Source organism: Carcharhinus amblyrhynchos, chromosome 9 (genome assembly GCF_965287045.1).
Source record: "Carcharhinus amblyrhynchos chromosome 9, sCarAmb.v2.hapA, whole genome shotgun sequence".
NCBI classification, from domain to species: Eukaryota; Metazoa; Chordata; class Chondrichthyes; order Carcharhiniformes; family Carcharhinidae; genus Carcharhinus; species Carcharhinus amblyrhynchos.
Genome location: NC_137332.1, coordinates 85990767 through 86018179, shown reverse-complemented (window position 1 = coordinate 86018179; position 27413 = coordinate 85990767). Strand labels below are relative to the sequence as shown.

At 42.2% G+C, this 27413-nt stretch overlaps 1 protein-coding gene across 4 annotated transcripts in view; it reads left to right on the top strand.

The window, feature by feature from the left end:
• Positions 1–27413, top strand: part of rabgap1l (RAB GTPase activating protein 1-like) — a 462369-nt gene that overhangs the window by 50826 nt on the left and 384130 nt on the right. For all 4 annotated transcript variants that reach the window (XM_080196010.1, XM_080196008.1, XM_080196011.1 and 1 more), the window contains 2 exons: positions 6360–6567; positions 26476–26650. In XM_080196010.1, coding sequence (XP_080052136.1) covers positions 6360–6567; positions 26476–26650 — 383 coding nt within the window. The remainder of the gene's footprint in view (positions 1–6359; positions 6568–26475; positions 26651–27413) is intronic.

Below are 27413 nucleotides of genomic sequence, written 5' to 3'. Positions count from 1 at the left end.
AGCAAAATTGTTAAATATTTTTAAGGCAGAAGTGGATAGATAGGGTGGTGATAGGTTATTGGGATAGGCGGGAGAAAGATTTGAGGTTACTGTCAGATCTTATTAAATGGTGAAACAGCCTTGAGGGAGTGAATAGCTTGTTCCTTGTTTGTATATTCATACACAATTCCTTGCAAGCTTTGAAAACATTGGTATTTGGGTATCTTAGTTTGAGCCATTCCTGTCCAGTTTTGCAGTCCCATGGGATAGAAAACGCTCCAGTGTTGAATTCCATATTTAGATCTAGCAGACCTCTGATTAATGGCCTGATTTTTGGAAGGGGATAATTATTATAAATTAGTCCACACTCTTGATGGTTGTTACATTATCTTCCTAAGAACTCTGTAGTTTAGAGCTTCTGTAACAGCAGTTGTCCTTTCTTCTATGGCATGATATCCGTCCTCAAATATATGAAAGACCTTGATCTGTGACCAAATTCTAGCATTCCCAGCATCTGTTGCCCATTGGTAATTGCCCATAAGAAGGCAGTGATGAGTTTCCTTCTTGAAGCACAATAGTTCCTCTGTCAGCACAACCACAGTGCTTTTTGGGAGGTAGTTCCAGTAGCTTGATCCAGTGACAATGAAGGAATAATGATATAGTTCCAAGTCAGGATGGTGTGAGGCTTGGTGGGGAGCTTGCAGCTGGTGGTATTCAGGTGGTGCCTGTTGCACATGTTCTTCTCCATGGTAGAGATCACAGGTTTGCAAGGTGTTTGGAAGGAGCCTTGGATAGTTGCACTGCATCCTGTAGATGGTATACACAGCTGTCAATGTGTGTCAGTGGTGGAGGGAGTGGATGTCTGTAGAAAGGATGCCAAATAATTGTGCAGCTTTGGCCCGGATGGTGTTGACCTTCTTGAGTACTGTTTGAGCTGCACTCATCCAGGCAAGTGGGAGAATATTCCATCATACACACCTGACTTGTGCCTTGTAAATGGACAGGCTTTGGGGCGTCAGGAGATGGGTTACTTTTCACAAAAATCCCTGCCTTTGGCCTGCTTGTGTAGCCACAGAAATTTTATGGCTGGCGCACGTTAGTTTCTGGTCAGTGGTAACCCTCAGCATGTTGATAGTGGAAGATTTACTGTCATTAATACCTTTGAACATCATGGAGAGATGGTCATTAACTGGCATTTGTGTGGTGCAAATGCTACAGCTTAACTGCTAAAGTCTAAATGTTGTCTTGGTCCTGTGCCTGTGGATACGGACTGCTTACCTGAGGAGTTATGACTGGTGCTGAAAATGGCGCAAACATTCTCACTTCTGACTTTGTGATGAAGGGAAGGTCATTGATGAGGATGCTGAAGATGACTTGGCCTGAGGAACTCCTGCAGCAATGTCTGGGGCTGAGATGATTGATCTCCAACAACCGCAGATACTGTTCTTTGTGCTAGGCATGAATCCAATCAATGGAGAGTTTTCTCCTGATTCCCATTAACTTCAATTTTGTCAGGAGTGCTTGATGTGGATGACGCAAAGATTGGATGGGTGGTTTACAGTGCGGCAGAATATCTTGAGTTGCAAAGAAATGTAGAAAAGTGGGAGATGGAATTTAACCCTGAAAAATGTGAGGTGATACACTTTGGAAGGAGTAATTTGACCAGAAAGTACTCAATGAATGGTAGGACACTGGGAAGTTCTATGGAATAAAGGGACCTTAGCATGTTTGCCCATAAATCTCTAAAGGCGGAAGGGCATGTTGGTGGGGTGGGGAAAAAGGCAAATGGGACACTTGCCTTAATTGAGGGATAGGTTTCAAAAGCAGGGAAGTCGTGTTGTATAGAACTTTGGTGAGGTCTCAACTGGAGTACTTTGTGCAGTTTTAGTTACCACATTATCAGAAGGATATGATTGCACTGGAGGGGGTGTAGAGGAGATTCACCAGGATGCTGCCTGGGATGGTACATTTTAAGTTACGAAGAGAGGTTGCATAAGCTTGGGTTGTTTTCTTTGAAGCAGAGAAGACTGAGGGATGACTTGATCGAGGTGTACAAGATTATGAGAGACATGGACAGAGTGGATAAGGAGTAGCTGTTCTCCTTAATTGAAGGGTTAGTCACAAGGGGACATAAGTTCAAGGTGAGGGGCAGAGGTTTAGGGGGTATGAGGGAAAGCATTTGGGTTCTCTCATATCCTTTTAAAAAGTATCTGGATGAACATGGCACACCATAACATTCAAGGCTATGGGCCAAGTGCTGACAGATGGGATTAGGTGGGAGTTCAGGTGTTTCTAATGTGTTGATGCAGACTTGATGGACCGAAGGATCTCCTCAGCAGTGTATGGACCTATGATTTCACACGCTTGTCAAATTCTGCGTTGAAGTTAAGGGCAGTGACTCTCACCTCAATCAGGAGTTCAGATGTGTCTGGATGACAAGTTTCCTGGGTGACATGGTCACACAGTGGTTAATAATACTGGCTCACAGGGACCCGGGTTCAATTTCTGCCTTGAGTGACTGTGTGGAGTTTGCACATTCTTCCCGAGTCTGTGAGGATTTTCTCCAGGAGCTCCGGTTTCCTCCCAAAGTTGACACATCCCAAAGATGTGTAAATTAGATGGATTAGCCATGTTAAATGGGCAGACTTACAGGGATAGGGCAGGAGGATGGACCTGGGTAAGATGCTCTTTCAGAGAGTTGGTGCAGGCTTGATGGGCCAAATGGCATCAATGGTTCCTTCTTAAAAGGACGTTAGTGAACCAGATGGATTTTTATGACAACTGACAATGGTTTAATTAAACTTTTAATTCCAGATTTTTATTGAATCCATATTTCACCATTTGCCATGGTGGGATTTGAACTCGGATCCCCAGTGGATTGCTCTGGGTCTCAGGATTACTAGTCCAATGGCAATGCCACTGCGCCATCACCTCTCTTATTTAACAGAAAATCATAATAATTAATGAAAGACCATGCCACTGTTACTTCTTGGGCATCCCTGTAATTGAACAGCATAGAGTAATTCACATACTCTAACCAACAATTTGATAGCTGTGTTCTATTAGCTAGAGTTTCTTCCCTTATAAAGACTACCTATTTCGAGCAGTATGCAAGATATGTGATTGGTAAACTTATGGACAGGAGGGTCAATATAAACAGCACAGATTTCCGCTTGCCACCTGTCTAATCTGAAGGTGTTTTGAATTAATTTGTTTTAAGGAATGGCACATTTATTAACCCCTTGGTTTTTGTGTGCTTCAACTTTAATAATAACCCCACTGTCGTGGGGTTTTTATTAAGAATGGATGAACTAAGAAAATTAGTTTATTGTGCATATTCAGAAACATGCAAAGAGGAATGTTTGCAGCTTCCCACTCCGCATTCACACAGCAAAGAGAGGGATAGAGGAAAGGAGGTATATAATGCAAGGACCACAGAAACCAGAATTAAAGTCTTAAGAGGAATTATTTCACATAGTTACTTGATGGTTGGCTCGCTGGAGACCAGCCTTTTCAGGTTTTGATGTTGCAAGATAAAGTAGGCACACAGTTTCCTAGGTGCTGAATGGAATATTCCTGTAGAGTCAGGTTGGGTGGGCCGGTGGTTCAACCCGGACAGAACTTTAATATCCAAATGATGGCCTATCATTTGGATATTAAATAGCAGATTGGCTGCGTGGCTGAGAAAGGTAATATTAAACTGCTCCAAAGTCCAGAGTCTTGGGACATGCGATCTTCCTTCTCAACAGAGGCTGTTTATCCAGCGTCTGGAATTTGGCTTTGTTTTCAGGACTGATAATGTCTCAGCCGTTTGGGTTGAAAAGGGTTGCCATTTGTGTTGAGGGTCTGGTGTTTGGGAAGCCATTATCTCAACAGATCAAGAACTTCGCTGACAAGGTTGGCTTATCAAATGTAAATGGAATTCCTGATGTTGCTTTTGAAGTTAACCTGTGCAATCGCAGGTGGTCTGTTCACAGCATCTTGGGCAAAATGAGGTGTGACATTCCTGAAAATGAAGAGAGAATTATTTTGTTCTGGAGATTTCTGGGACATAATTTCCAGACAGAAGGTCAAACACTTCAATTGCCTTTGTTCAGCAGAAAGGCATTCAACAAAGTGCCACAGAAAAGGCTGCTGCATTATCTAAAGGTGCATGGAGTTATGGGTAATGTATTAGTAAGGATAGAGGATTGGATAACTAACAGAAAGCAAAGAGTGAGGGTGAATGGGTGTTTTTCTGGTTGGCGATCAGTGGCTGGTGGTGAGTCTAAGGGATTGGGACCGCAGTTGTTTACCAGTGTTGGGACTGCAATTGTTAACAATTTACATAGACAATTTGGAATTGGGGACCAAGTGTATACATCAAAGTTTGCAGATGACACAAAGATGAGTGGTAGAGCAAAGTGCAGAGGACACAAAGTCCGCAAAATGATATAGATAGTTTAAATGAGTGAAAAAGGGTCTGGTAGATGGAGTACAATGTTGGTAAATGTGAGGTCATCCATTTTGGTAGGAATAACAGCGAAATGAACTATTATTTAAATGGTAAAAAATTGAAGCATGCTACTATGCAGAGGGACCTGGTTGTCTGTGCATGAACCGCAAGAAGTTGGTTTTGCAGGTGCCACAGGTAATTAAAAAGGCAAGTGGAATTTTGTCCTTCATTGCTAGAGGGATGGAGTTTAAAAACAGGGAGGTTACGTTGCAGCTGTATAAGGCACTGGTGAGGCTACACCTAGAGTACTGTGTATAGTTTTGGTCTTATTTGAGAAAGGATATGCTGACACTGGAGGGGGTGCAGAGGAGATTCGTTACATTGATTCCGGAGTTGAGAGGGTTGGCTTATGAGGAGAGACTGAGTAGACTCGGACTATACTCGTTGGAATTCAGAAGAATGAGGGGGGGATCTTATAGAAACGTATATGATTATGAAGGGAATAGATAAGATAGAAGCAGGGAGGTTGTTTCCACTGATGGGTGAAATGAGAACTAGGGGGCACAGCCTCAAAATAAGGGGGAGCAGATTTAGGACTGAGTTGAGGAGGAACTTCTTCACCCAAAGTGTTATGAATCTTGGAATTCCGTGCCCAGTGAAACAGTTGAGGCTATTTCTTTGAATGTTTTTAACGCAAATTTTTGAATAGTAAAGGAATTAAGGGTTATGGTGAGCAGGCAGGTAAGTGAAACTGAGTTCATAAAGAGATCAGTCATGATCTTACTGAATGGCAGAACAGGCTTGAGGGGCCAGATGGCCTACTCCTGCTTCTAGTTCTTATGTTTTTATATTCTTAAAAGTCCAGTTTAAAAATAAGGAATTATAATAAAGATGAAGTTTTAAAATATGTACAGGATTGGTTTCCTGTTCTCTGTGAGAGGAAACCAACGTAGGTCAAAGAAAGTTAACTTCATATTTAAGGTATTTTTCCATTTACTGCTAAGCATTTTTCATATACTGTGCTCCCAACCTGCAATCCACTCAGCCCTTGCATGGAGTGGAATTAATTAATGTTAGGAATGTATGAATGCTGCAAGGTAAAGCATGCCCTTGTTTATTGCATGGATTGGGCCATGTGAAAGATGTCTTAGTGTTGTTACGTCTTGAAGTCACAAAATGTCTCAAAGGGAGGTCATTGCTTTTCTCAGAACATGTGTCCAAGCCCCAGTCTGCCTTTCTTTAAAGCCAGGCACACTTATTGATTAGTTAATTCCTTTGCTCATATCTGCAGTGTAATGGAGGGTATGCTGTAAAATGTGAAAATCCCTCTTCTTTAAAGTTTTTAAAAGTTTATTTATTAGCCACAAGTATGCCTACATTACACTGCAATGAAGTTACTATGAAAAATACCCTAATTGACACACCCCAGCACCTGTTTGGGTCCACAGAGAGAACTTAACATGGCCAATCCACCTGTACATCTTTGGACTGTGGGAGGAAACCGGAGCACCCGGAGGAAATTCATGCAGACACGGGGAAAATGTGCAAACTCCACACTCACAGTGACAGCCGGGAATCACACCCAGGTCCCTGGCACTGAGCGGCAGCAGTGCTAACCACTGTGCCATCGTGCCATCTGATAAGATTATGTTCTTGCCAACTGTACTTTCAGGTGTTTTCAATTTAAAGCCTGCGCACAAATGGACTGAGACACCGCTGAGATTTGAACTCAGGATCTGCTGTTTACTAGGCATGCAAATTTACTGACTAAGCCATGGTATTAACATCTTTATAGAGATGCTGAGTGACCTGGGGCTGGTGTGTGTTTCCAGTATTTTTAGTTCTTGTTTCTGGAAAAAACATGCAGGCTAGGAATTAATTGTTGTCTGAGTGATGCCATTTGTCCCTTTCGCAAACAGTATTAATCCAGATGTATTTTCAACAGAGCTCCCTGCACCAAAAGCTGTATCACCCACTGCCGCAGAAGAGGAGAGTGTGCTGTTCAACAAGTTAACCTATCTGGGCTGCACTAAAGTGACCTCTCCACGCAATGAAGCAGAGGCTCTTCGTGCCATGGCTAACCTTCGTGCCAAGTGCCAAGTTCCTATTCATGTTACCCTGTATGTGCCTAATGTAGCAGATGGATCTGTCAGGTAGGCTGGGCATTGAGTTCAGTTAAAATTTGTTATTTTTCAAACTTCACCAGTGAGATGGTATTAACTGTAAATAGTGGGAATAGTTATCGTTAGTTTAACAGAATTCCCAAGATGGCATGCAAAAATTCCTCGTACTCAAGCTGAGTGATGTCTCTCTAGGGAGATGGTTTTTTTTTGGTGTTTGACAGTGTGTCAGCATCAATTGTTCCCACAAAGATCATTTCCTTCTATGTACCTTCACTGACATTTTCCAATTTGATACATCAAAGTCCTCAGTAAGACTGCCAGTTCTGTTGAATTGTGGTCTGTTTTACCTTGTATTCAGAGGATGACACAATGGTTAGCACTGCTGCCTCACAATGCCAAGGACCTGAGTTCAGTTCCAGCCTTCGATGACTCTGTGGAGTTTGCAAATTTTCCCTGTGTCTCTGTGGGTTAATCTTCCACAGTTCAAATTTATGCAGCTTAGGTGGATTGTCCATGCTAAATTGCCCCTTAGTGTCCAAAGATGTATAGGTTAGATGGATTAGCCACAGTAAAGATGGGATTGCCCCTTAGTGTCCAAAGATGTATAGGTTAGATGGATTAGCCACAGTAAAGATGGGATTACAGGGATAAGACAGGGAGGTGAGCTTGGGTAAGATACTCTTTTAAAGAGTCTGTTCAAACTCGTGCTGAATGACCTCCTTCTGCATTGTAGGGATTCTGTTTCTCAGTGACCAAACTCACTTTGTCAGTGAGACTGTTGTGATCAGTCTAGGTCGGATACAGAACTAGTTTTCAGAAGTGAATCAATGCAACCGTGACCCTTCATTCACCCGATAATGTGGAATATTGCGCAGATCTGGTTCAGCCACAAAAAAGAGAATACAAGAGTTGCTGTTCAGGTTCAGTTGACTCCAGTCATCAGTAAATAATGGAAAGAGTTATAGTTAGTATCCTCATATGTTCACTGATGCTCAGTTTGGATAACATTAGAAGCACTTGATCCTGGCCTTGATCCAAGCATCCATGCAAGAGTGCAAGGCAAGAGGAGATGTGAGAGTTGCTGCCTTTGATATCAAAGTGGCATTTAGCCAAAAGTGGCACCAAGGAACTTGCACAAATCTGAGGTCAGCGAAGATTAAAGTGAATGCACTGTATTGGCTGGAGTGTACCTGATACAAAGAAAATGATTGTGGCTATGAGTTATCTCACTCTTCAGTGATATAATAAGCATAAACTAGACGCCCTACTATCAGCAATGAGCAGTACCGACAAGCTGATCTTGCTTGGCAATTTCAATGCAAGAGTAGAGTGTGACTGCAATCTGGCAGGGAGTCATTGAGAGGCATGGAGTGGGCAAGTGTAACAGTAATGGCCTACTCTTAATGAAGACCTGTGCAGCACACAACCTTCTCATCACCAACACAACCTTCCATCTGCCGACCCGTAACAAGACCTCTTGGATGTACCCCCGCTCTAAGCATTGGCATCTTGTGGACTATGTCATTGTCAGGAGAAAAGACAGGTAGGATATCAGAGTGACCAAGGCCATGTATGGTGCTGACTGATGGACATATCACAAGCTCATAGTCTCCAAAATGAGGCTCCGCATCAGACCCAAGAGGTGACTACAAGGAAGCATTGAAAAGAATCAATGCGGCCTAGCTAAAGAACCCCAGCATAGCTTCAGCACTGGCTGAAGACTTAGAAGTCAAGCTTGCTGACTTACACCTCGCAGGCAGCGCTGAGGATGACTGGGAATGCTTCAGGGATGCTGCCCATTTATCGGGCTCTCTACTGCAAGCAGCATGACTGCTTTGATGAGAATGATGAGGAGATACAGGCTCTACTTGTTGAGAAGCACCATCTTCATCGGGCCTTTCAGAATGACCTATCATCAGCTGCCAAGAAAAATGCTTTTACCAGTGCTTGCAGGACAATCCAGAACAAACTGCGTAAAATGCAGGTTGCCTGGCTGAGCACCAAGGCAGATGAAATACAGGGATACGCTGACAGAAACAACTTGAATCAGTTCAGTGAAGCCCTCAACACTCTCTATGGACCTCAATGTCTTGGGAGTTCCCCCCCTCCTGAGTACAGATGGTACAACTCTCATTACAGAGAAGGCTCAGTTCCTGCAGAGATGGGCTGAACACTTTGAACCTGCCCTCAACCGACCGTCATCTATTAACGATGAGGCAATAGACAGGATTCCCCAGGTTGATATCAACAGTGCCATGGATGACCCACCGGTAGTAGCCGAAGTCACGAAAGCTGTCAGCCAGCTATCCAGTGGCAAAGCCCCAGGGACAGATGCCATACCCGAAGAGATTTACAAAGCTGCTGGTCCAGTACTTATCGAGAAGCTCACCGAGTTGTTCCAGTCCTTTTGGAAGCAAGGATCCATTCCACAGGATCTTAAAGATGCTTCCATCGTACACCTTTACAAGAGGAAGGGCAACCAGCAAGTATGCGACAACCACTGAGGAATCTCGCTGCTCTCCATCACAGGAAAAACCCTCGCAAGAGTCATGCTAAATCGCCTGGTCACTCATCTGGAGCTGGGTCTGCTTCCAGAGTCACAATGTGGCTTCCTTTAAAGTCATGGGAAGCTCTTCAAGGAGACTTCAAACTATTACCAAAGTGAAAGAGACTGTTCTGAGAGATTTCCTCTTTGCCGATGACTGCGCCCTGTATATTGGCTCGGATCCAGAGTATGTCAGTTTGGACAAATTTTCCACGGCTTGTGATAACTTTGGACCCACCATCAACATTAAAAACACCAAAGTCATGCACCAGCCTGCTCGTCATGCACCGTACACAGAACCCATAATCATAATCAAAGGGCAGAAACTACAGGCAGTGGACCAGTTCACTTATCTTGGCAGCACCCTCTCCCAAGCAGTGACTATTGATACAGAAGTTAACTGCAGAATAGCAAAGGCAAGTTCTGCTTTCAGTAGACTGCGCTCCACTGTATGGGAACATCGCGGAATCAGCCCAGCAATAAAACTGAAGGTCTACAGCGCTGTGGTACTCACTACCCTCTTGTATGCCTGTGAAACATGGACGTATCAAAGGCATACAAGACAGCCCAATCATTTCCACATGACTTTCTTTGCAGAATATTATGCATCAGATGGCAAGACAAAGTACCAGACAATGAAGTTCTCTCCAGAGCAAGTCTACCATCAGTCCACACACTGCTGATGAGAGCGCAGACCCGATGGGCAGGTCATGTCATCCGTATATCAGATGAGTGCATACACAAGCAGCCCCTTTTTGGGGAACTCTCTGCTGGAAGACGCTCGTGTGGAGGGCAGAAGAAACGTTTCAAAGACGCACTCAAGGCCTCCCTGAAGTCGCTTGACATAGACACGACCATCTGGGAAACGCTGGCACAAAACCGCCCTACCTGGCGCTGCCTCATCCACAAAGGCTGTCAAGCTTACAAAGCAAGGTGTATTGCTAAAGCACAACTTAAGTGCGAGCTGCATAAGTCCAGAACCACCAGTGCAACAACTACAGCGTCTACACATGTCTGTCCAATATGTGCCAGGACATTCCATGCCTGAATTGGCCTGATCAATCATCTTCGGACACACTGCACCCAGCTTCAAAATGACTAATGGTGTCGTGGTCCTCATCGATGACGATGGGCGAAGAACAAGCAGAATCTATGATTCACTGCAACAATTTGCCAAGCTTACTTCCAACTGCACCTCTTTGCCTTGTGTCCTACACTGCTGAGAAGGACAAAATGTCCTTGGAACAGCAGTCATCTCCAAGCTTCCCTCTAAACCTCATACCATCCTGACTTGAACATATATATTGCTCCTTTGTCACTGTTGAGTCGATATCCTGGGATTGTCTTCCTTTGGAACAAAGACTGCAATAGTTCAGCAAGGTGGCTCACCACTACTTTCTCAATAACTGCAAATGGGTAATTAATGTGATTTTGCAAAAATCAGTCACAACTTGAGCACAAGTTTAAAAAAACAGCATGTTAACCCATTGGGTCAGTGATTCCCTATGTTAATCAGTTTTATTTGTTTGTCCGGCTGCTGTTCCATCGGATTCTTGTTTTTATTATACTATTGTTCTATCTGATTTTTTTGTTCCCTTAGTTACTTTTACTTTTATTTATTGGTTCTGTTAATAGCCAAATTAATGATGTTTTAGCTCACAACAATAGGCACTTCCATTTCAGAAAACATACCGTGAAGATTTGGTAGGTTATTTGAGAATAATTTTTTTGTTGTTATTGACTATCCTCTTCTCCATTCTATGGTATGTTACGCCCTTGTGCTAGTATGCCCAAGCCGTTATCTTTCAGGATTTGACGGCATGGCACAGTGGTTAGCACTTCTGCCTCACAGTGCCAAGGACTCAGGTTCAATTCTGGCCTTGGGTGACTGTCTGCTTGGAGTTTGCATGTTTTCTTGTGTCATTATGGGTTTCCTCCAGGTGCTCCAGTCTCTTCCCACATTCCAAAGATGTGCAGATTAGATGGATTGGCCATGGTAAATTGTCTCTTAGTGTTATGTGAATTAGCAGGGTATACACGTGGGTTTATGATGGGGGATAGCGCCTGGGTGGGATTGTTGTGGGTGCAAAATCAATAGGCTGGATGGCCTCCTGCACTGTAGGGATTCTGTGAAATGCTGCTTTTTTAATTGGATGCATGAGAATGACACCCTTGATTTTTATTGTTCCCATTTCCTCACTGCCACCTAGAAGCAGCTAGCCATCACCAGTTGCCTTTTCCAGTGTTAAATCTGTGGCTAGAAATACACCTATTTATTGTCCACTTAAAATCTGTAGCATCTATTCCAAGCACTATCTTGCATAGAATTCCATAGAATCCCCATGCAGAAAGAGGAAATTCAGCCCACTGAGTTTGCACCAACTCTCCGACAGAGCATCTTACCCAGACCCCGTTCCCATCTTATCTCTGTAACCCCACGCATTTATCCTGATAGTCTCCCTAACCTAACTGCATTAGATTTACAGCATGCAAGCAGGCCATTCAGTCCAACTGGTTTGCATCAGCATTAATGCTTCTTGGGAGCCACTTCCTGTCTCTCTTCATCTTACCCTATTAGCATATCCTTTTCCTTCTTCCCTCATGCACATGTATGCTATTTTCTTCAACTACTCCACTTGGTAGCAAATTTCACATTCCTACCCCTGTCTAGATAGATTTATTGGTGACTACCTTATACGTATGGCTCCTAATTTTGGTCTCCTAAGCGATTCTTTGAGTTAAGAATTACATTACATAGAGTGCAATGAATAAGCTTTGAAACAAGTGCTATTTGAGAAATTACTGCCCATTACCACCTCTAGTTAAGGACCAGTTTAGTTTATTGAGAAGATATGGTTGTGTAATATGTGATTTCTTCACATTGGTCAGTTTTACAGACTTTGAGAAAGTGAGCTATATATCACATTAGTCTACGAAATTGTTTGTCCTCTATTTACTGTTATGATCTCCAGAGGGACTGTTAGTTTCCATGTTGCCAATAAAAAGGACTTGCATGACTTGGATTTCTCATTTTAAGATTTCTACTGTAACAAAAATACTAAAAATAACTGACTAATATTATAACACTATTTGGTATGAAACTTATACTTTAAACTACAGAAATAAAGTTCCTCATTAACTTGTGCTACAACTAAAAACCCCATGCTACAAATTACTTTGTCTCTTAAGTAGACATTCTATTCTGTTGAAACCAGTCCATAGTGATTCTTATCTTCCAACAGTTTGCTTCCATTCGTTTCCTTTCCCAGCATGATAACCTTTAACCTCAGAACTAGCTTTCACAGTGAGGGACGAATTGGAGATTCCTCCCATTAGGCAAGTCTTGCAGTCTTTTTAAAAAGCGTGAGCTTTGACCTCCATTTCTTTGCAGTGAACTATACAGATTTGCTGCTCTGTTTCTTTTCCACTCACAGCCGCACCCCCCCCCCCCCCCCCACCTCTACAAACCCCCCACCCCTACACCCCTCTCTCTATCTCTCTCTCTCTCCTGGAACCTGGCAGGATGACCTGTCTGTGGAATTTGGGGATATATTATAGGTAAGCCTTCTAATTTGATCTTACAGTGGCTTTCTCTACACCATTTCATTCCTACAAACAACATGAATCACGTGGGTCTCATATCTAGCCAGAAATGCTGATATCCTTTTGACCCCAACCTCATTCTGTCTTGAAATTAAGTTGACAATTGAAGTATAAAACCTGACATTCTTGATACTTTCCTGAGACTTTGGAGACTCAGTATATCCACTGTCAGCATAGATGTTCCTGCCACTGTCCACCAAATAGACCTTGCACGTCTTTTCCAGTGAAACAACCTGAGTCACCTGTTGTTAATTTGTGTTGAGACTTCCTTGTGCATTTCTCTTTTTTTTTCCAAACTTACTTCAGAAAAGAGATGTGGGAATTACACTACATTATTCATGTAAACCAGGCCCTTTGAACAACTGTTCCACCTGCATAAGTGTAAAGATTGGAGTTGAATCTATGGTCGTGCACTCCCTATGATAGATAGTAGCCCCTTGCTGGCTAAGCCAAATTGTGCTATCGGCCTTATTGTGTCTTCATTGTATTTCTTCAGCTCCTTAACATGAAGTATTAATGGTGAACTATGCAGTTGTGTGTGCTGTGTGAAATGACACTGGAATAGGTAAACTCAACAGCATGTAGTGAGTCTTCTGAAACAGAAGCAGAATGCAAACCAACTACAGGACCTTCATGTTAAATGCTACAATTAGGTATTTTATACTTGTATTCATAAAACACCTCATGTTGTAACCTCTGTTTTTTCCCCTACCATACCTGTATTAACTGCTGATTGTGCATTTGTGCCTGAAGACAATTAATATGCTTGGAGTCTGTTTACTCATGGAAATAAGGCCTTACATCTCCTTTCTAATCCATCCAAGATTTAATACTTGGGATCAGTATAATTGATTTTTATTTTTGTGTCAGAAACAACTTGCACCTTTTGAGTGGTGATGGTAAGATAGGACCCTCTGCGTGGTGAGACACCTTACCGTGGTGCAGGGGTTAAGGATTTCTTTTGGAATCTTTCGAAGAGCTCACCTTATTGTTTCTGTCTGGAGTAGAGATATGACCCTGCTGCTGAGTAACACTTGCAGTGTGCATTTGAAATGCCTGGGCATTAGAAATCATGTTTTAATCTTGCCAGCAGCTGTCCACACTGAACTCTGTTCTCTACCTTTCAAATGTGTTTAGTTAAATATCCCCTGACTATGCAAACTGCTCAAAGCATTCTCTCTTTTAAAAAGTCCAGTCTCCTTTTGACCATATCAAGAACATTCCTTAATTCAAAAGGTGGCAGATTTGTTTTGACTTTGACGTATAATCTCAAAGATGCCTATCTCCTCTATTTAAAATAACTAAATGTATTTAACTGGTTAATATTAGACCTGTAACCATAGCACCTGAAACATTGACCCACCTTCAGCAAATGCTTTTTTTGTCTGCCTCAGCCTTTTGTCACAAACATTAACATTCACTATGAATGCCTGAAATCATTCTATTTGCTCTGTGTTGCTGCCTTAAGACTTCCATTATGGAAATACAGCCCCTTGTTTGGATCTCTGTAAGCAGTTACATTCCAGGGTCTGCACTAAAATCCTTTAGTAAAAAGTCTGACAACACCAGGTTTTAGTCCAACCTATTTATTTGATAATATACTCACAAGCTTTCGAGGGACACCCTCTTCGTCAGGTGAATGGCCATTCACCTGACGAAGAGGGTGTCCCTCGAAAGCTTGTGAGTATATTATCAAATAAATAGGTTGGACTAAAACCTGGTGTTGTCAGACTTTTTACTGTGTTTACGCCAGTCCAACGCCGGCATACCCACATCATGACTAAAATCCTTTAGCATAGATAGGGGCCATTGGGCTCAACATGCATTTGCCAGCTTCTGAAAGAGTGATCCAGTTTACTTCCATCAAATGACAGCTCTACAAATCCATGTTCCATGTTTCAAGATTTCTATGGAACTGATTTTGCCACACTTTGAGGTGGTATTTTTCAGCTCTTAACCCTCTGAAGAAATGTTTCTTCACTTCTGCTATAGTACTTTTGACAATTATTTCAAACCTATGTCCTCTGGACATTGACCCACTTGCCAGAGGAATCCGTTTCTTCTGACTATCAAAGATCTTAATTAGCACTCTGGTAATCCTTCTGAGCTCTAAGAACAATCCCAGCTCCTGCAACCTCATCCTAATTAACCTTTTCTGTACTCTTTCCAGGCCGTGCTATCTCTACCTTGTACTGTCACATTTCTCTGCTGCAGCCAGCCTTGGCTTTGAAAATCAAAATTTTCCGCTGCTTTTACATTTATAGTGGAATCAGGCACGGTCTGTCAATGAAACTCCCACGTGTTGCTATTCACTAAATGTGAATAAATTTTTTATGTGAATAAATCCTTCCTGTAATGTGGGGACCAGAACTGCACACAATACTCCAAATGCGGCCGCACCAGAGTTGTGTACAGTTGCAACATAACGCTACGACTCCTAAATTCAATCCCCCTACCAATAAACGCCAAGACACTGTATGCCTTCTTAACAACCTTATCTACTTGATTCCCAACTTTCAGGGATCTATGTACACATACACCTAGATCCCTCTGCTCATCCACACTATTCAAAGTCTTCCCGTTAGCCCTATACTCAACACATCTGTTATTCCTACCAAAGTGAATTACCTCACATTTCTCTGCATTAAACTCCATCCGCCACCTCTCGGCCCAGCTCTGCAACCTGTCTAAGTCTTCCTGCAAACTATGACACCCTTCCTCACTATCTACCACACCTCCGACTTTGGTGTCATCAGCAAATTTACTAATCCACCCAACTATACCCTCATCCAGATCATTAATAAAAATCACAAACAGCAGTGGCCCCAACACAGATCCCTGAGGCACACCACTTGTAACCGAACTCCATGATGAATATTTACCGTCAACCACTACCCTCTGTCTCCTATCCGCTAGCCAATTCCTAATCCAGTTCCCTAGATCACCCCCAATCCCATACATCTGCATTTTGTGCAGAAATTTATTCACATTTATTTATTTATTTATTTATTTTATTTATTTTATTTCCTCTGATGGAAAAATCTAGCACGAGGGGGCATGGCTTTAAACTAAGGGGGGGTAGTTATAGGACAGATGTCAGGGGTAGGTTCTTTACCCAGAGGGTGGTGAGGGATTGGAATGCCCTGCCTGCTGCAGTTGTAAATGCGCCTAGTTTGGGGGCGTTTAAGAGGTCTGTGGACAGGTTTATGGACGAAAAGGGATTGGTTTAGGTTAGTGGGTCATTGTTGTTTTTTTTAACTGGTCGGCGCAACATCGTGGGCCGAAGGGCCTGTTCTGCGCTGTAATGTTCTATGTTCTATGTATACAATTTGGCTGATGTTGGCCAATGGGACTGCACTCAATGTATTTGGCATTTTTCATACCAAGCACACAGTTTGTTACAACCCTTAGATCTTTGTGATTGTCCAGCCTTTTGTGATCTCCAAATCCCTTCACTCTATCACCGACAGCTGGCCCTCAGCTACCTAGGCATCAGTCCAATTTCCCCCCAAACTTCCCTGCTCTCACCCACTTGATTCCCCCACTCTCAGCTCCACCTCCACCTCCACCTCCCTCTTGCATGTGCTTGCAATCTCTCTCCCTCCTCACGCTGTCTCACTCTCTCTTCCTTCTCCCTTTTCCTTCTCGCGCTCCTCCACCCTCTGTCTCTCTTTGCACCCCCCACCCCCCAGCCCTGCACCCCTTCTGTCACTGTTTCTCCCCTCACTCGTGACTTCTCCCTTCTTTCCCTGTCTGTCCAGATGTCTCCCCCTCTCCTCTTCCCGAAGGTTCTTCCCAGAGGTCTCCTCCCTCTGGAAGTCTTCCCCCTGTCCTCCCTCTCCCTGGGGATTCCCCCTGTCCTCCCCGCTCCCCTCCCCTCCCCTCCGCTCCGCTGCAGGGGGTCGGGTGTGTGGCACCTCTCTCCCCATAGGGTGGGCCCACTTCTCCCTCTCCTCTGCCAGCATTTGTGAAGATGCTACGTAAGTGCAAACTATTGTTGGGGAGAATGGACTGAAGGATGACAGCAGCCAGTGACTGGATTCAGCTTGCCCAGCATACACTATTTCTCTTGCTATCATTCTTTATATTTTATTGTCAAACCACATAGGTGTAGGGAGCAAGCTTGGGGTACGCTTTATAAGTATTCAAAGCACAAGATCCCCTGTTTTGAATTAATAGTCAGGAAAGGTTGGTCATTTCTCTGAGCAATTAAGGAACAGACTTGCAGTTACAAAACAGTTCTGTCATACCCTCAGGATATCTACAAGTGGTCCGCAATCAAAAAATTACTTCTGAAATGCAGTGACTATTTGGTAGACAAAGGTGGCAATCAGTGTTTCAGAGCAAAGTCCCACAACAACAAATAAGATAAATAAACAGTTCGCCTGGTGTTTGCTGAGAGGGAGATGTTTCTCAGGGCATAGGGAAAAATTCCTGCTTCTTTTTGAGTCATCTTTGGAACTTTAATGTTTACCAGATCAAGTGTAACTTCTCACCTGTCAGTGCAACACTCCCTCAGTAGAGTATGCTGAAGTGTTGGTGATTATGTGGTTCGACTCTGAAGCAAGAGTATTGTTAACGCAGCCAAACAGGCTTTAAGGATACGGTCAACATTTACCCAGTAATCAGAGTAAAACAAATATTTGTTGTCAGGAAAAACTGTGTTCCACTTACTAACTAGGTAAATTGCTAAATATATAGTTATTTGTGCTTCGAATTGTGCAGGAATGTTCAGAGAGTTTTGTAATGTTAGACTGTGGTTTTTAGCTCTCTGATAATTTTGTGCATTATTTTGTAAACTGTGTGCAGAAATTTGGTGACATTATGTTTTTACTGGTTAAAAATAACTAATTTATTTAAAAGAATGCTGAGGCATAATTGTTGACTTGTGTCTTATTAAAAATTGCAGTTCAATGGTTTATACTCCACCGATTTAAGCATTTGTGATGCTCAGACTTTTTAAATTCACCTTTTGCCATTTCCCTCAAATCTACCATCCAGGCAGTGTTGTTGTTGAAGTAATGGTCAGTAGACTTTGAAGGTCTACATGACCTTTTTAAAGTTTTCTGCAGATTAGCTCACTTGCTCTGTTTTAGAAATGATTTTCTTTCTCGCCAGTTGTAGGGCATCCCCTTTTCAAGCTTTGGCAGCATGGTTCAAGTCCACACTTTGGCATGCTGCTTTATTTTCCTATTCACTATCTGTAAGATAGCATATCTGAATTCCTTGGATGTGATGTGAGCTCCACAACTTCGACTAGTAATTATGCCTCTCTCTATAGTTATAGAGTTGTTTTGTTTAAGCTACGGAGTATGGATGCAACGCTGTTATTTATGCAAGTGAGATTGCAGCAAAAAATTTAGTCTGCGACTCCTGTTCACAGAAATGGAGAGAAAAATTGATAAACTGGTGCAATGATAAAAAAAGGTCAAACCATGGTTTATGGTTGAGAATAGTTTCCCATATGTCTTTTTATCTTGAATTTTTTTTAACCATTCCAAACTCTAGTACTCTCTCACAGTCGGTGCATCACATTTAGCTGAATTGAGTGAGACAGTTGGGGGTATGTTGCTCACCATCTTTCGTCATGTGCAACACATTATCTATAGGAAATGTTCCACATATTGTGTTTTTGGTAAAACTCAACTCCTTGAACTCTGGTTATCAGTTGATTCTTCTTTACTATCTCTCCTCTTCTGTCCATCTTTCTGCTGCTGTGGTCACTTAGCTCCATTTGCACATATCCCAGCAACTTCCCTGTTTGAGAGAATTCATGGCTCGTGCCTAAATAGATGACTGCGATATGCCTCCGACAACATATTGGCCCCCTCCTATTTTTCACCAAATGCTTACCTCTCAGTGATAATCATGTATGTGCATCAATGTTCACAAGTTTGTGGATAAAACCCAATTCTTTCTGTCCTCACCATCAACACCCGAGGCTGTTACTATCTTTTTTATCCAGCTTGAAGACTTGGGCTGAGTAGTTTGCTTTCACAAGACTCATTACTTTTGGGACAGCACCTACTTCCCTCAACATTGCACCAAGTCTGGTGTTTGTATCCTGAGAACTGGTCAGAAGCCAAGATTGTTCAGCCATTTTGTCTTAATGCACATAGTGCTTTTCTCTCTCAAGTATCATTTTTTCTTCATGTTGAGAATTGAATTCTTGAGCACTCTTACCTCACTTCCTTCACCTTTTCCAATGAATTCTAAAATTGCAGCCCCTGTTCTCGAATACAGTGGATTGTACATTCCAGTTGTCTCCATTCATTCCTAAGTCCACTGTTTCTCTGTATCTCAACATATTAATTTAGAGTTCCTTATGTTTGAGTGGTTTCCTAGAGCAATGTGTTTTAATTAAAGTTTTAATGTTTATTTATTAGTGCCACAAGTAGGCTTACATTAACACAGCAATGAAGTTACTGTAAAAATGTGCAACTCTGCAACATGACTGCTTGACCCTTGCTGCTTTTCCTGTTCTGTTCTTGGCTAATCCTTCACTCAATGTGCCTGTCTTCTGAAACTACCACCCTAAGTTATATCTTGCTTCTGTCTCCCTTCCGTTGAAGGTCTGTCTCTTCAGCTGGAAAAAAGACTTGGGCTCATATGAAATCTTACATATTCTCAGGATGTCCCACACTTACTTTGGACTATTCACTATTGTAATGTGGAAATCTAGCAGCCAACTTGCACATATCAAGCTTCCACAAACTGAAATGAGATGAAAGATCGGTTAAGCTGTATCTGATAGTGATTGTGAGGGATACGTGGTTACCGGCAAACCCAGAGAAATCTATTGCTGCTCTTCAGATAGCGTAGAGTTTTTCAACTCTGAGAAGGCGGAAAGGGCCTTGGTTTAACGTTTTGTACAACATTGGCAAGTACCAGTCTAGATAATCAAGTTCGGGTTGGAGCTTCTTGAGTCACCTGGCATCAGTGTCGTCTGAAAGATAGGGCTGGCACTTTGCACCTTTCCCCACTTGTTTAAGCACATTTCTCTTGGGAGTGTTTCATGGCCTCTCTTCTGTTCATTGCTAAGTGTCCTAGGAAGGTCTGATGAAAGGCCATCAATGTAAAAGAATACTTCTCACTCTGCACAGAGGCTGCCTGGTCTGTTGAGTATTTCAGGAATGTTCTCTTTCTATTAAAGACTGTGTTGGTGTTTTGGATGGGAAGAGATGGTTAATCAATGTTAACCTTTGACAGGTTGTTGTTTCTGGTTTGCTTGTTGGGTCATACGCCTGGATTACTTTGTTTAGAGAATGAAGCAAGCGATAACATTGGTTTAAATTTTCTCAATTCTCTTTGAGGAGGTATGATCAAGTTGTACATCAAGAGCCATTTATTTTCAGTTTAGTAAGTTCACCTTTGGGTTGAAATCCCTCAAGAATCTAATGTTTCTATTCTAGAAATAATAATTTTCAGGGAATATGTAAAAGCAATCCACTGGGAATTTGTATTATGAAGGAACAGTGGTACTGTTCCAAGTCAGCATGATGTGTGGCTTGGAGGGGTGGTGTACTCATGCATCTGTTGCCCTTGTCCTTTCAGGTAGTAGAGTTGTGGATTTGGAATGTGTTGTTGAAGGAACCTTGGTAAGTTATTCACAGATTGTGCATGGTTGTCTTGGATTAGTAAATTTTCATAGAATTATACAGCACAGGAAGAGGCCAATCAGCCTGTATCTGGTCCTTTGACAGAGCTATTCAGTGAGATCTCCAGCTGGTGGGTAGGTTATTAGTAAGTACTTCCTGATAGCACTCTGGTGACATTCCAGTACTTTGCAGTTGATTGAAAGTGGACTCAGAGTAGGATTTAATTAGGTTGATTGTCATGTGGGTGGGTGGGGCTTGGTTTACAGAGGGGAAAAAACAGGCAGTTGCAGATTGAATTTGAAAAGGTGTAGTAGCTCTATTTCCACTTTCTCCTTTTCTGGAAATTGAAGTTAGAATCTGCTAGAAAATGGCTATCTTTCTCCAGAGGCCTGTAGATGACAAGAAGTGTTTTCTCTGGAGGCTGCTGTGGGTTTCTCTCTGTATTTCTGTCCAGAAAGGTTAAAAGCCTGGAGGAATAGAATTCCCATAAGTCTGGCAGTAATTGGCCAGATGGAATTTGTCTGTTTTCTGAGCAGGGTACATCCTGGGCAATTTTCCACAATGCTGATCAGTTTTACGGTTAGAGATGCAAGTAGTTGTAGCATGTAACTTCAACATAGCAGTTGTGGTGTCATCAGGAGCTCATAACCTTTTTTGTATCGAGTGTGCCATTTCTCGATGACATGAGAGTAAATCAAATCTGAGATTGTGCGGCCCTCAGGAAGAGACTGAGATGGATCAGCCACTCGGCACTTCTGGCAGAAGTTCGTTGTGAATGCTTCAGCCTTGTCTTTTTATGCTTGTGTTGGATCTCTGTCAATGTTCAACATGGGGATCATGTGTTAGGGACCAGCTGAGAAACTCCAAGATATATCATGAAGTTAGCTTGGGCCCCCCTATTTTTTTTGATTTTAGATTAGTTAAACATAAACTGTCTCACTCCGGGTGTGATTTTGTTGACCCACTAGAAACGTTTTATTAAAACCACCTTTATTTAACAACACAATTAAAATATAACAAAAAGGAATAATATAAATTTTATCAATTGAAATAAACACTTAAACATGCAAAATATAATTCTTAACTGCGAGCTATTTCTATTAGTTGCACTTTAAGCAATATTCATCATAAGTGCCAGTTAGCAAGAATCAGAAGTGTGAATTCCTATTCCTCCAGCCTATTAACCCTTCTGGACACAGAAACAGAGAGACACCCATTGTCTGACTCTCAGATAGCAGCATCCAGAGGAAAACCTGACTTCACACAGCATTCATGCAGTGAGGGAAGGGGAGAAAACGCCTCTTGTCTTTTGCAAATCTCTGGAGAAACATACCCATTTTCTAGCAGGTTCCAGACTTCAATTTCTAGAAAAGGGGAGAGAGAGGAAAAAAGAGCTATTGCTCCTTTTCAAATCCAATCTGCAACTGCCTGCTTCTTTCCCCTCTGTAAGCTGAGCCCCACCCACCCACCCACATGTCACACGTTATACATGTCACACGTTATACATGTCACACGTTATACATGTCACACGTTATACATGTCACACGTTATACATGTCACACGTTATACATGTCACACGTTATACATGTCACACGTTATACATGTCACACGTTATACATGTCACACGTTATACATGTCACACGTTATACATGTCACACACGTCAATCAACCTAATTAAACCCTGCTCTGAAATCCCAGGAAACAATTTAAGTCTAACAATACATTAGCCCAGATTAAAACAAACACTCCAATAATTAGGAGCAATTAACCTTCTGCAGTATCAGTAGGTGGTTGCTGGTTGTAGAAAATTCAGCATTGTTAAACAGAGTTGAAGTATAAACACAGCCTTCACCAGAAACATGATGTATTTATTAAATACATTTCTTAAAGGCATATTATCATCATACATGTAATTTCCTCTTCTTAGTATGTTTTTTTTGTGTAGGGCTAATGGGAAAGAGCACAGAACACATAGAAGACATAGAAAACCTACAGTGTAGAAGGAGGTCATTCCTTCTGTGTGTCTGCACTGACAACAATCCTATCCAGGCCCTATCCCCGCAATCCCACACATTTACCCTGCCAACCCCTCTAACCTGCACATCCCATGAACTACGGTGTAATTTAGCATGGCCGATGCACCTAAGCCACGCATCTTTGGACTGTGGGAGAAAACTCATGTAGACATGGAGAATGTGCAAATTCCATGCAGTGACCCAAGCTGGGAATCAAACCAAGGTCCCTGGAGCTGTGAGGCTGCAGCGCTAACCACTGTGCCGCCCAAAGTGTGGAGCTAACTAGATAACTCTTTCAAAGCATCTTTGAAGGGAAGTTGAGCCAAATAACCGCCTCCTCTGCTGCTTAAAAACCTGTTGTAACAGGTCAACCATTCACAAATAGATGGGACAGAACTGCTGAGCTTTGATCTGATCAATTGATTATGGGGTCTACTAGCTCTGGCTGTAATACGCTGCTTCCGTTTTTCACGTAAATGTTTATATGTGTTCTAGTGTCATCAGGTTGGCACCTCATTCTGAGATATGCCTCGTTCTGTTCCTGGCATGCTTTCCTGCACCTTTCATTGAACTAGGTCACCTAGTTTGATGGTAATTATTGGAGGACTACGTTGGACCATGAAGTTACAGATCATGTGGAATATAATTCTGTTGCTGCTAGTGGCTCACAGAATCTTATGGATGCCCAGTTTTGAGCTGCTGGATCTGATCTGAATCTATCTCATTTAGCACAGTGGCAGTGTCACACAATACGATAGAAGGTGTCCTCCTCTTGAAGTTGTGACCTGATCTCCACAATTGTGTGGTGGTCACTCCTACTGATATTATTGTGGACTGATGCATCTATGCCAGATAAATTATTGAGACAGAGTGAAGTAGGTTTATCCTTCATGTTAGTTCTCCCACAATTTGCTGCAGGCCTAGTCTAAAAACTATGTCTTTCAGTGGTCATTGATGAAAATTGAGTGCAATCTGTGCTTTTGCTATACTTATGTTTCTTCCAAGTAGTGTTCAACATAAAGCAATCATCAGTAGGAGGGCAGCAGGTTGTAAACTGGAGGAGTTTTCCTTTCTTATGTTTGACCTGGTGCCTTGAGATTAGGATCTGCAAATCTGAAAATTCACAGGATCACTCTCCAACTTCACCTATCCCATCTGTAAACCACATGTTGCCATCTCTGGGGTAAGGGCAGAAAGATTATTTTGTTTTAGGAATTTAAAGGTGTTTAAAGAAGTCCTAAAGGAGGATCCCAACCCATGGAGATAGTGGAGCTGAGGGACGTTCTCTGGTTTCAGCTTATCTGGGTGTTTGCTGAATATTAGTTGCAACTTGGACCTGATGTTTTTTGCTGCTCTCTAAGAGATAGTCAAAGTAAATGATAGTTAACTAGTCCTGCTCTATGAAAACAGCAACAAATAAACTTTATCATTCACTTCATGGAATTCAAGGCAAGCTTAATCTTGGTTTGAATTTTGTGGCTTACATCAATTGGTTCCAATTTGGTGTTTGGATTTCTCTAAATGTTCATGATTCCTAACCGGATCATAGCAGAAGACAAACAGAATGTTGGCCTTTATTGCAATGGGGATAGGGTATAAAAGGGAAGTCGTGCTACAGCTGTATAGGGCATTTGTGAGACCAGTGCATTGTGTGCAGTTTTGGTTACCACAGTTTCAGAATAATGGATCTTCCATTTAAGATGTACGTAAGTACATAAGTAATAGGAGCAGGAGTAGGCCACCTAGCCCTTCGAGCCTGCCCCGCCATTCAGTAAGATCATGGCTGATCTGAAGTGGATAAGTCCACGTTCCTGCTTTCTCCCCATAACCCTTAATTCCCTTGTCTATCAAAAACCTATCTACCCGTGACTTAAATATATGTAGCAAGGTAGCCTCCACCACTTCAACGGGCAGAGAATTCCAGAGATTCACTACCCTTTGAAGAAGTTCCTCCTCAACTCCGATCTAAACTGCCGCCCCCCCCTTATCTTGAGGCTGTGTCTTCTAGTCCTGCTATCCTTTCTAAGCGGAAAGAATCTCTCTACTTCTACCCTATCCATCCCTTTCATTATCTTATACGTTTCTATAAGATCCCCCCTCATCCTTCTAAACTCCAATTAGTACAGATCCAGTCTATTTAGTCTCTCTTCATAGTCCAACCCCCTCATCTCCGGTATCAGCCTAGTGAACCTCCTCTGCACTCCCTCCAAGGCCAATATATTCTTACGCAAGTGTGGCGACCAAAACTGCACACAGTACTCCAGCTGCGGCCTCACCAGTGCCCTGTATGGTTGCAGCAAGACCTCTCTACTTTTATATTCTATCCCCCTCGCTATAAAGGCCAGCATTCCATACTGTTTGGGATTCTCTTCCACAGAGAGCAATGGAAGCTGGGATATTAAATGTATTCAAGGCTAAGTTGGACAGATTTGATTGACGAGGGAGTCAGTGGTTATAGGGGACAGGTAAGGAAAGTGGAGTTAAGGCCACAATCAGATCTTATTAAATAGTGGAGCAGGCTCGAGAGCTGAATACCTTACTCCTCCCATTTCTTTATGTTGCTATGACAACCACATTGTTGCAAGCCCAAGGATGAAAATAGGCCAAATCAGATAAAGAGGACAGATTTCCTTCCCTAAATGACAGTAGTGAACTAGTGGGTTTTTAAGACATTCCAGTAACTTTGTGGTTACTATTACCAATACTAGGTTTTCTTTTTAGTTCTCTATATGTACTTAGTTCATATTTGGAAATTATATTGAATTTGCTTGTGACTTATGGTTGAGTTGTTCCTGGACAAATGAGCTGGTAATAAGAGTTCAAATCACACCAAGGCAGTGGAATATATAAATTAAAATTAAATCTGGAATTTAATGCCAGTAATGGTGTAATAAACAAGGAAAGTGTTAGAAAAGCTCGGCAGGCCTTGAGAGCGATGCCATGGATACTCCTCGTTCTCCTAGGTTTTTCCAGTACAAATAAAACAGGAGTGAGTTATTCCGCCCCTCAAGCCTACTCTGCCATGTGATAAGATCATGGCTAATCTATTTGTATTTCGAGTTTCACATTCCCATCTATCCCCAATAATTTTAGATTCTTGTTAGGCAAGAGACTCAATCTACCTCCATCTTAAAAATATTCCATGATCTCAATCTCCGTCACCTCCTGAGGCGGAGCAGTTTGTTTTTGTTTCAGGTTTCTAGCATACTTGGTGTTATTTTTATATCGGAACTATGAAAAAACTACCAGTTATAGTTAAAATAAACCTTCAAACAGTGCATTCTGGATCACCGTAACTTGCTGTGTGAAATAAGTTCTCATTACCCCTCTGCTTCTTTCTCCAATGACCTTGCATTTGTGTCCTTTGGTTACTTTTCCTATTCATCCATGGGATGTGAACATTGCTGACGAGGCCAGCATTTGTTGCCCATTCCCAATTGCCCTTGAGATGTTGGTGATGAACAGTCTGTATGAAAAGCTGCACTCACAGTTATGTTGGGGGGTGGGGTGAGTGGATTTTGCTCCAGCTATCATCTAGTGACTGGAAGCGGCTTCTCCTAGTTTATACATATGGAAACCGTTCATAATTTTGAACCCTGATTAAATCTGAGAGGAACAGCTCCAGGTACTCTAGGCTCCGTGTAACTGAAAAATCTTGTCACTGACACTGTTCCTGTGAATTTCCTCGTAGGCCTATCATCCTTCATAAACTGTGACTCCCATAATCTTTTGCCCTCTATCCTCTTATTTAAAAGATAGGATTCTTTTTAATAGCCAAATTAACTTGTCAGAAGGGAATTGAACGTACATTTAGAAAGGAGAAATTTGAGGGCTCTGAGGAAAGAATAGGGAGGGGTGGGATTAATTTGATAGCACACTCAAGGAAGTGGCATAAGCATGGTGAACGGCTTGGTTTTCTATGCTTTTAGATTGTGAGATTCTTCTGAATATGGCGTTTAATTTGGGATCATATGAACATTTGTAGATCACAAGAATAAATGCTGCTTTCTGTAAAAAGGAAAAGTTGACCGTTCTCAATCAGGGCCAATTAATCTTGTGTGTGGAACCTTCATATTTTAAAATGTTTCTATATGAAAAGAAAGCTCTTGTCAATCATTGTTTTCACTGTCTTCAAACTGAGTTTTGCATCCTTGTCTTTGTTTCCCTCCCACTTCAGGATAATAGACCAGGCTACGACCACGGAGATAGCTGCATTTCCGATATATACAGTGTTGTTCTGTGTCCGAGGTGTCGATGGGACTTTGGAGAGTAATTGCTTTGCGTTTACTGAAAGTTACTGCAGTACAGATGAGTTCCAGCTTCATGTGTTCAGCTGTGAGATCAAAGAAGCTGTAAGTACTGTATTCTAACCCTTTGAGTGCTAAAACTATTATAGCTTTCAGAACAAACTTGCAGTATCAAAAGCAGAAACCATAAATTATAACCTTTTATCTAAATCTGCCAGCTCTTTTTGTGAAAAAGTAATTTAACAGCTAAATGAATGGAGGAGCTGAATTTATTTAGCTCCCTGACACTTCTGAGTGTAAACACAGTAAGAAGTCTCACAACTCCAAAGTCCAACAGGTTTATTTGGTAGCAAAAGCCACGAGCTTTCAGAGTGCTGTCCCTTCGTCAGGTGAGTGGGACTTCTATTCACAAATAGGGCATATAAAGACACAAACTCAATTTACAAAATAATGATTGGAATGCGAGTCTTTACAGGTAATCAAGTCTTAAAGGTACAGACAGTGTGAGTGGAGAGAGTGTTAAGCACAGGTTAAAGAGATGTGTATTGTCACCAGACAGGACAGTTAGTGAGATTTTGCAAGCCCAGGCAAGCTGTGGGGGTTACAGATAGTATGACGTGAACCCAAGATCTGGGTTGAGGCCGTCCTCGTGCGCAGAACTTGGCTATCAGTCTCTGCTCAGTGACTCTGCGCTGTCCTGTGTCGTGAACGCTTACTCTAAGATCAGAGCCATGTGCCCTTGACCGCTGAAGTGTTCCCCAACAGGAAGAGAACAGTCTTGCCTGGCGGTTGTCGAGCGGTGTTCATTCATCTATTGTAGTATCTGCATGATCTCCCCAGTGTACCATGACCTGGGACATCCTTTCCT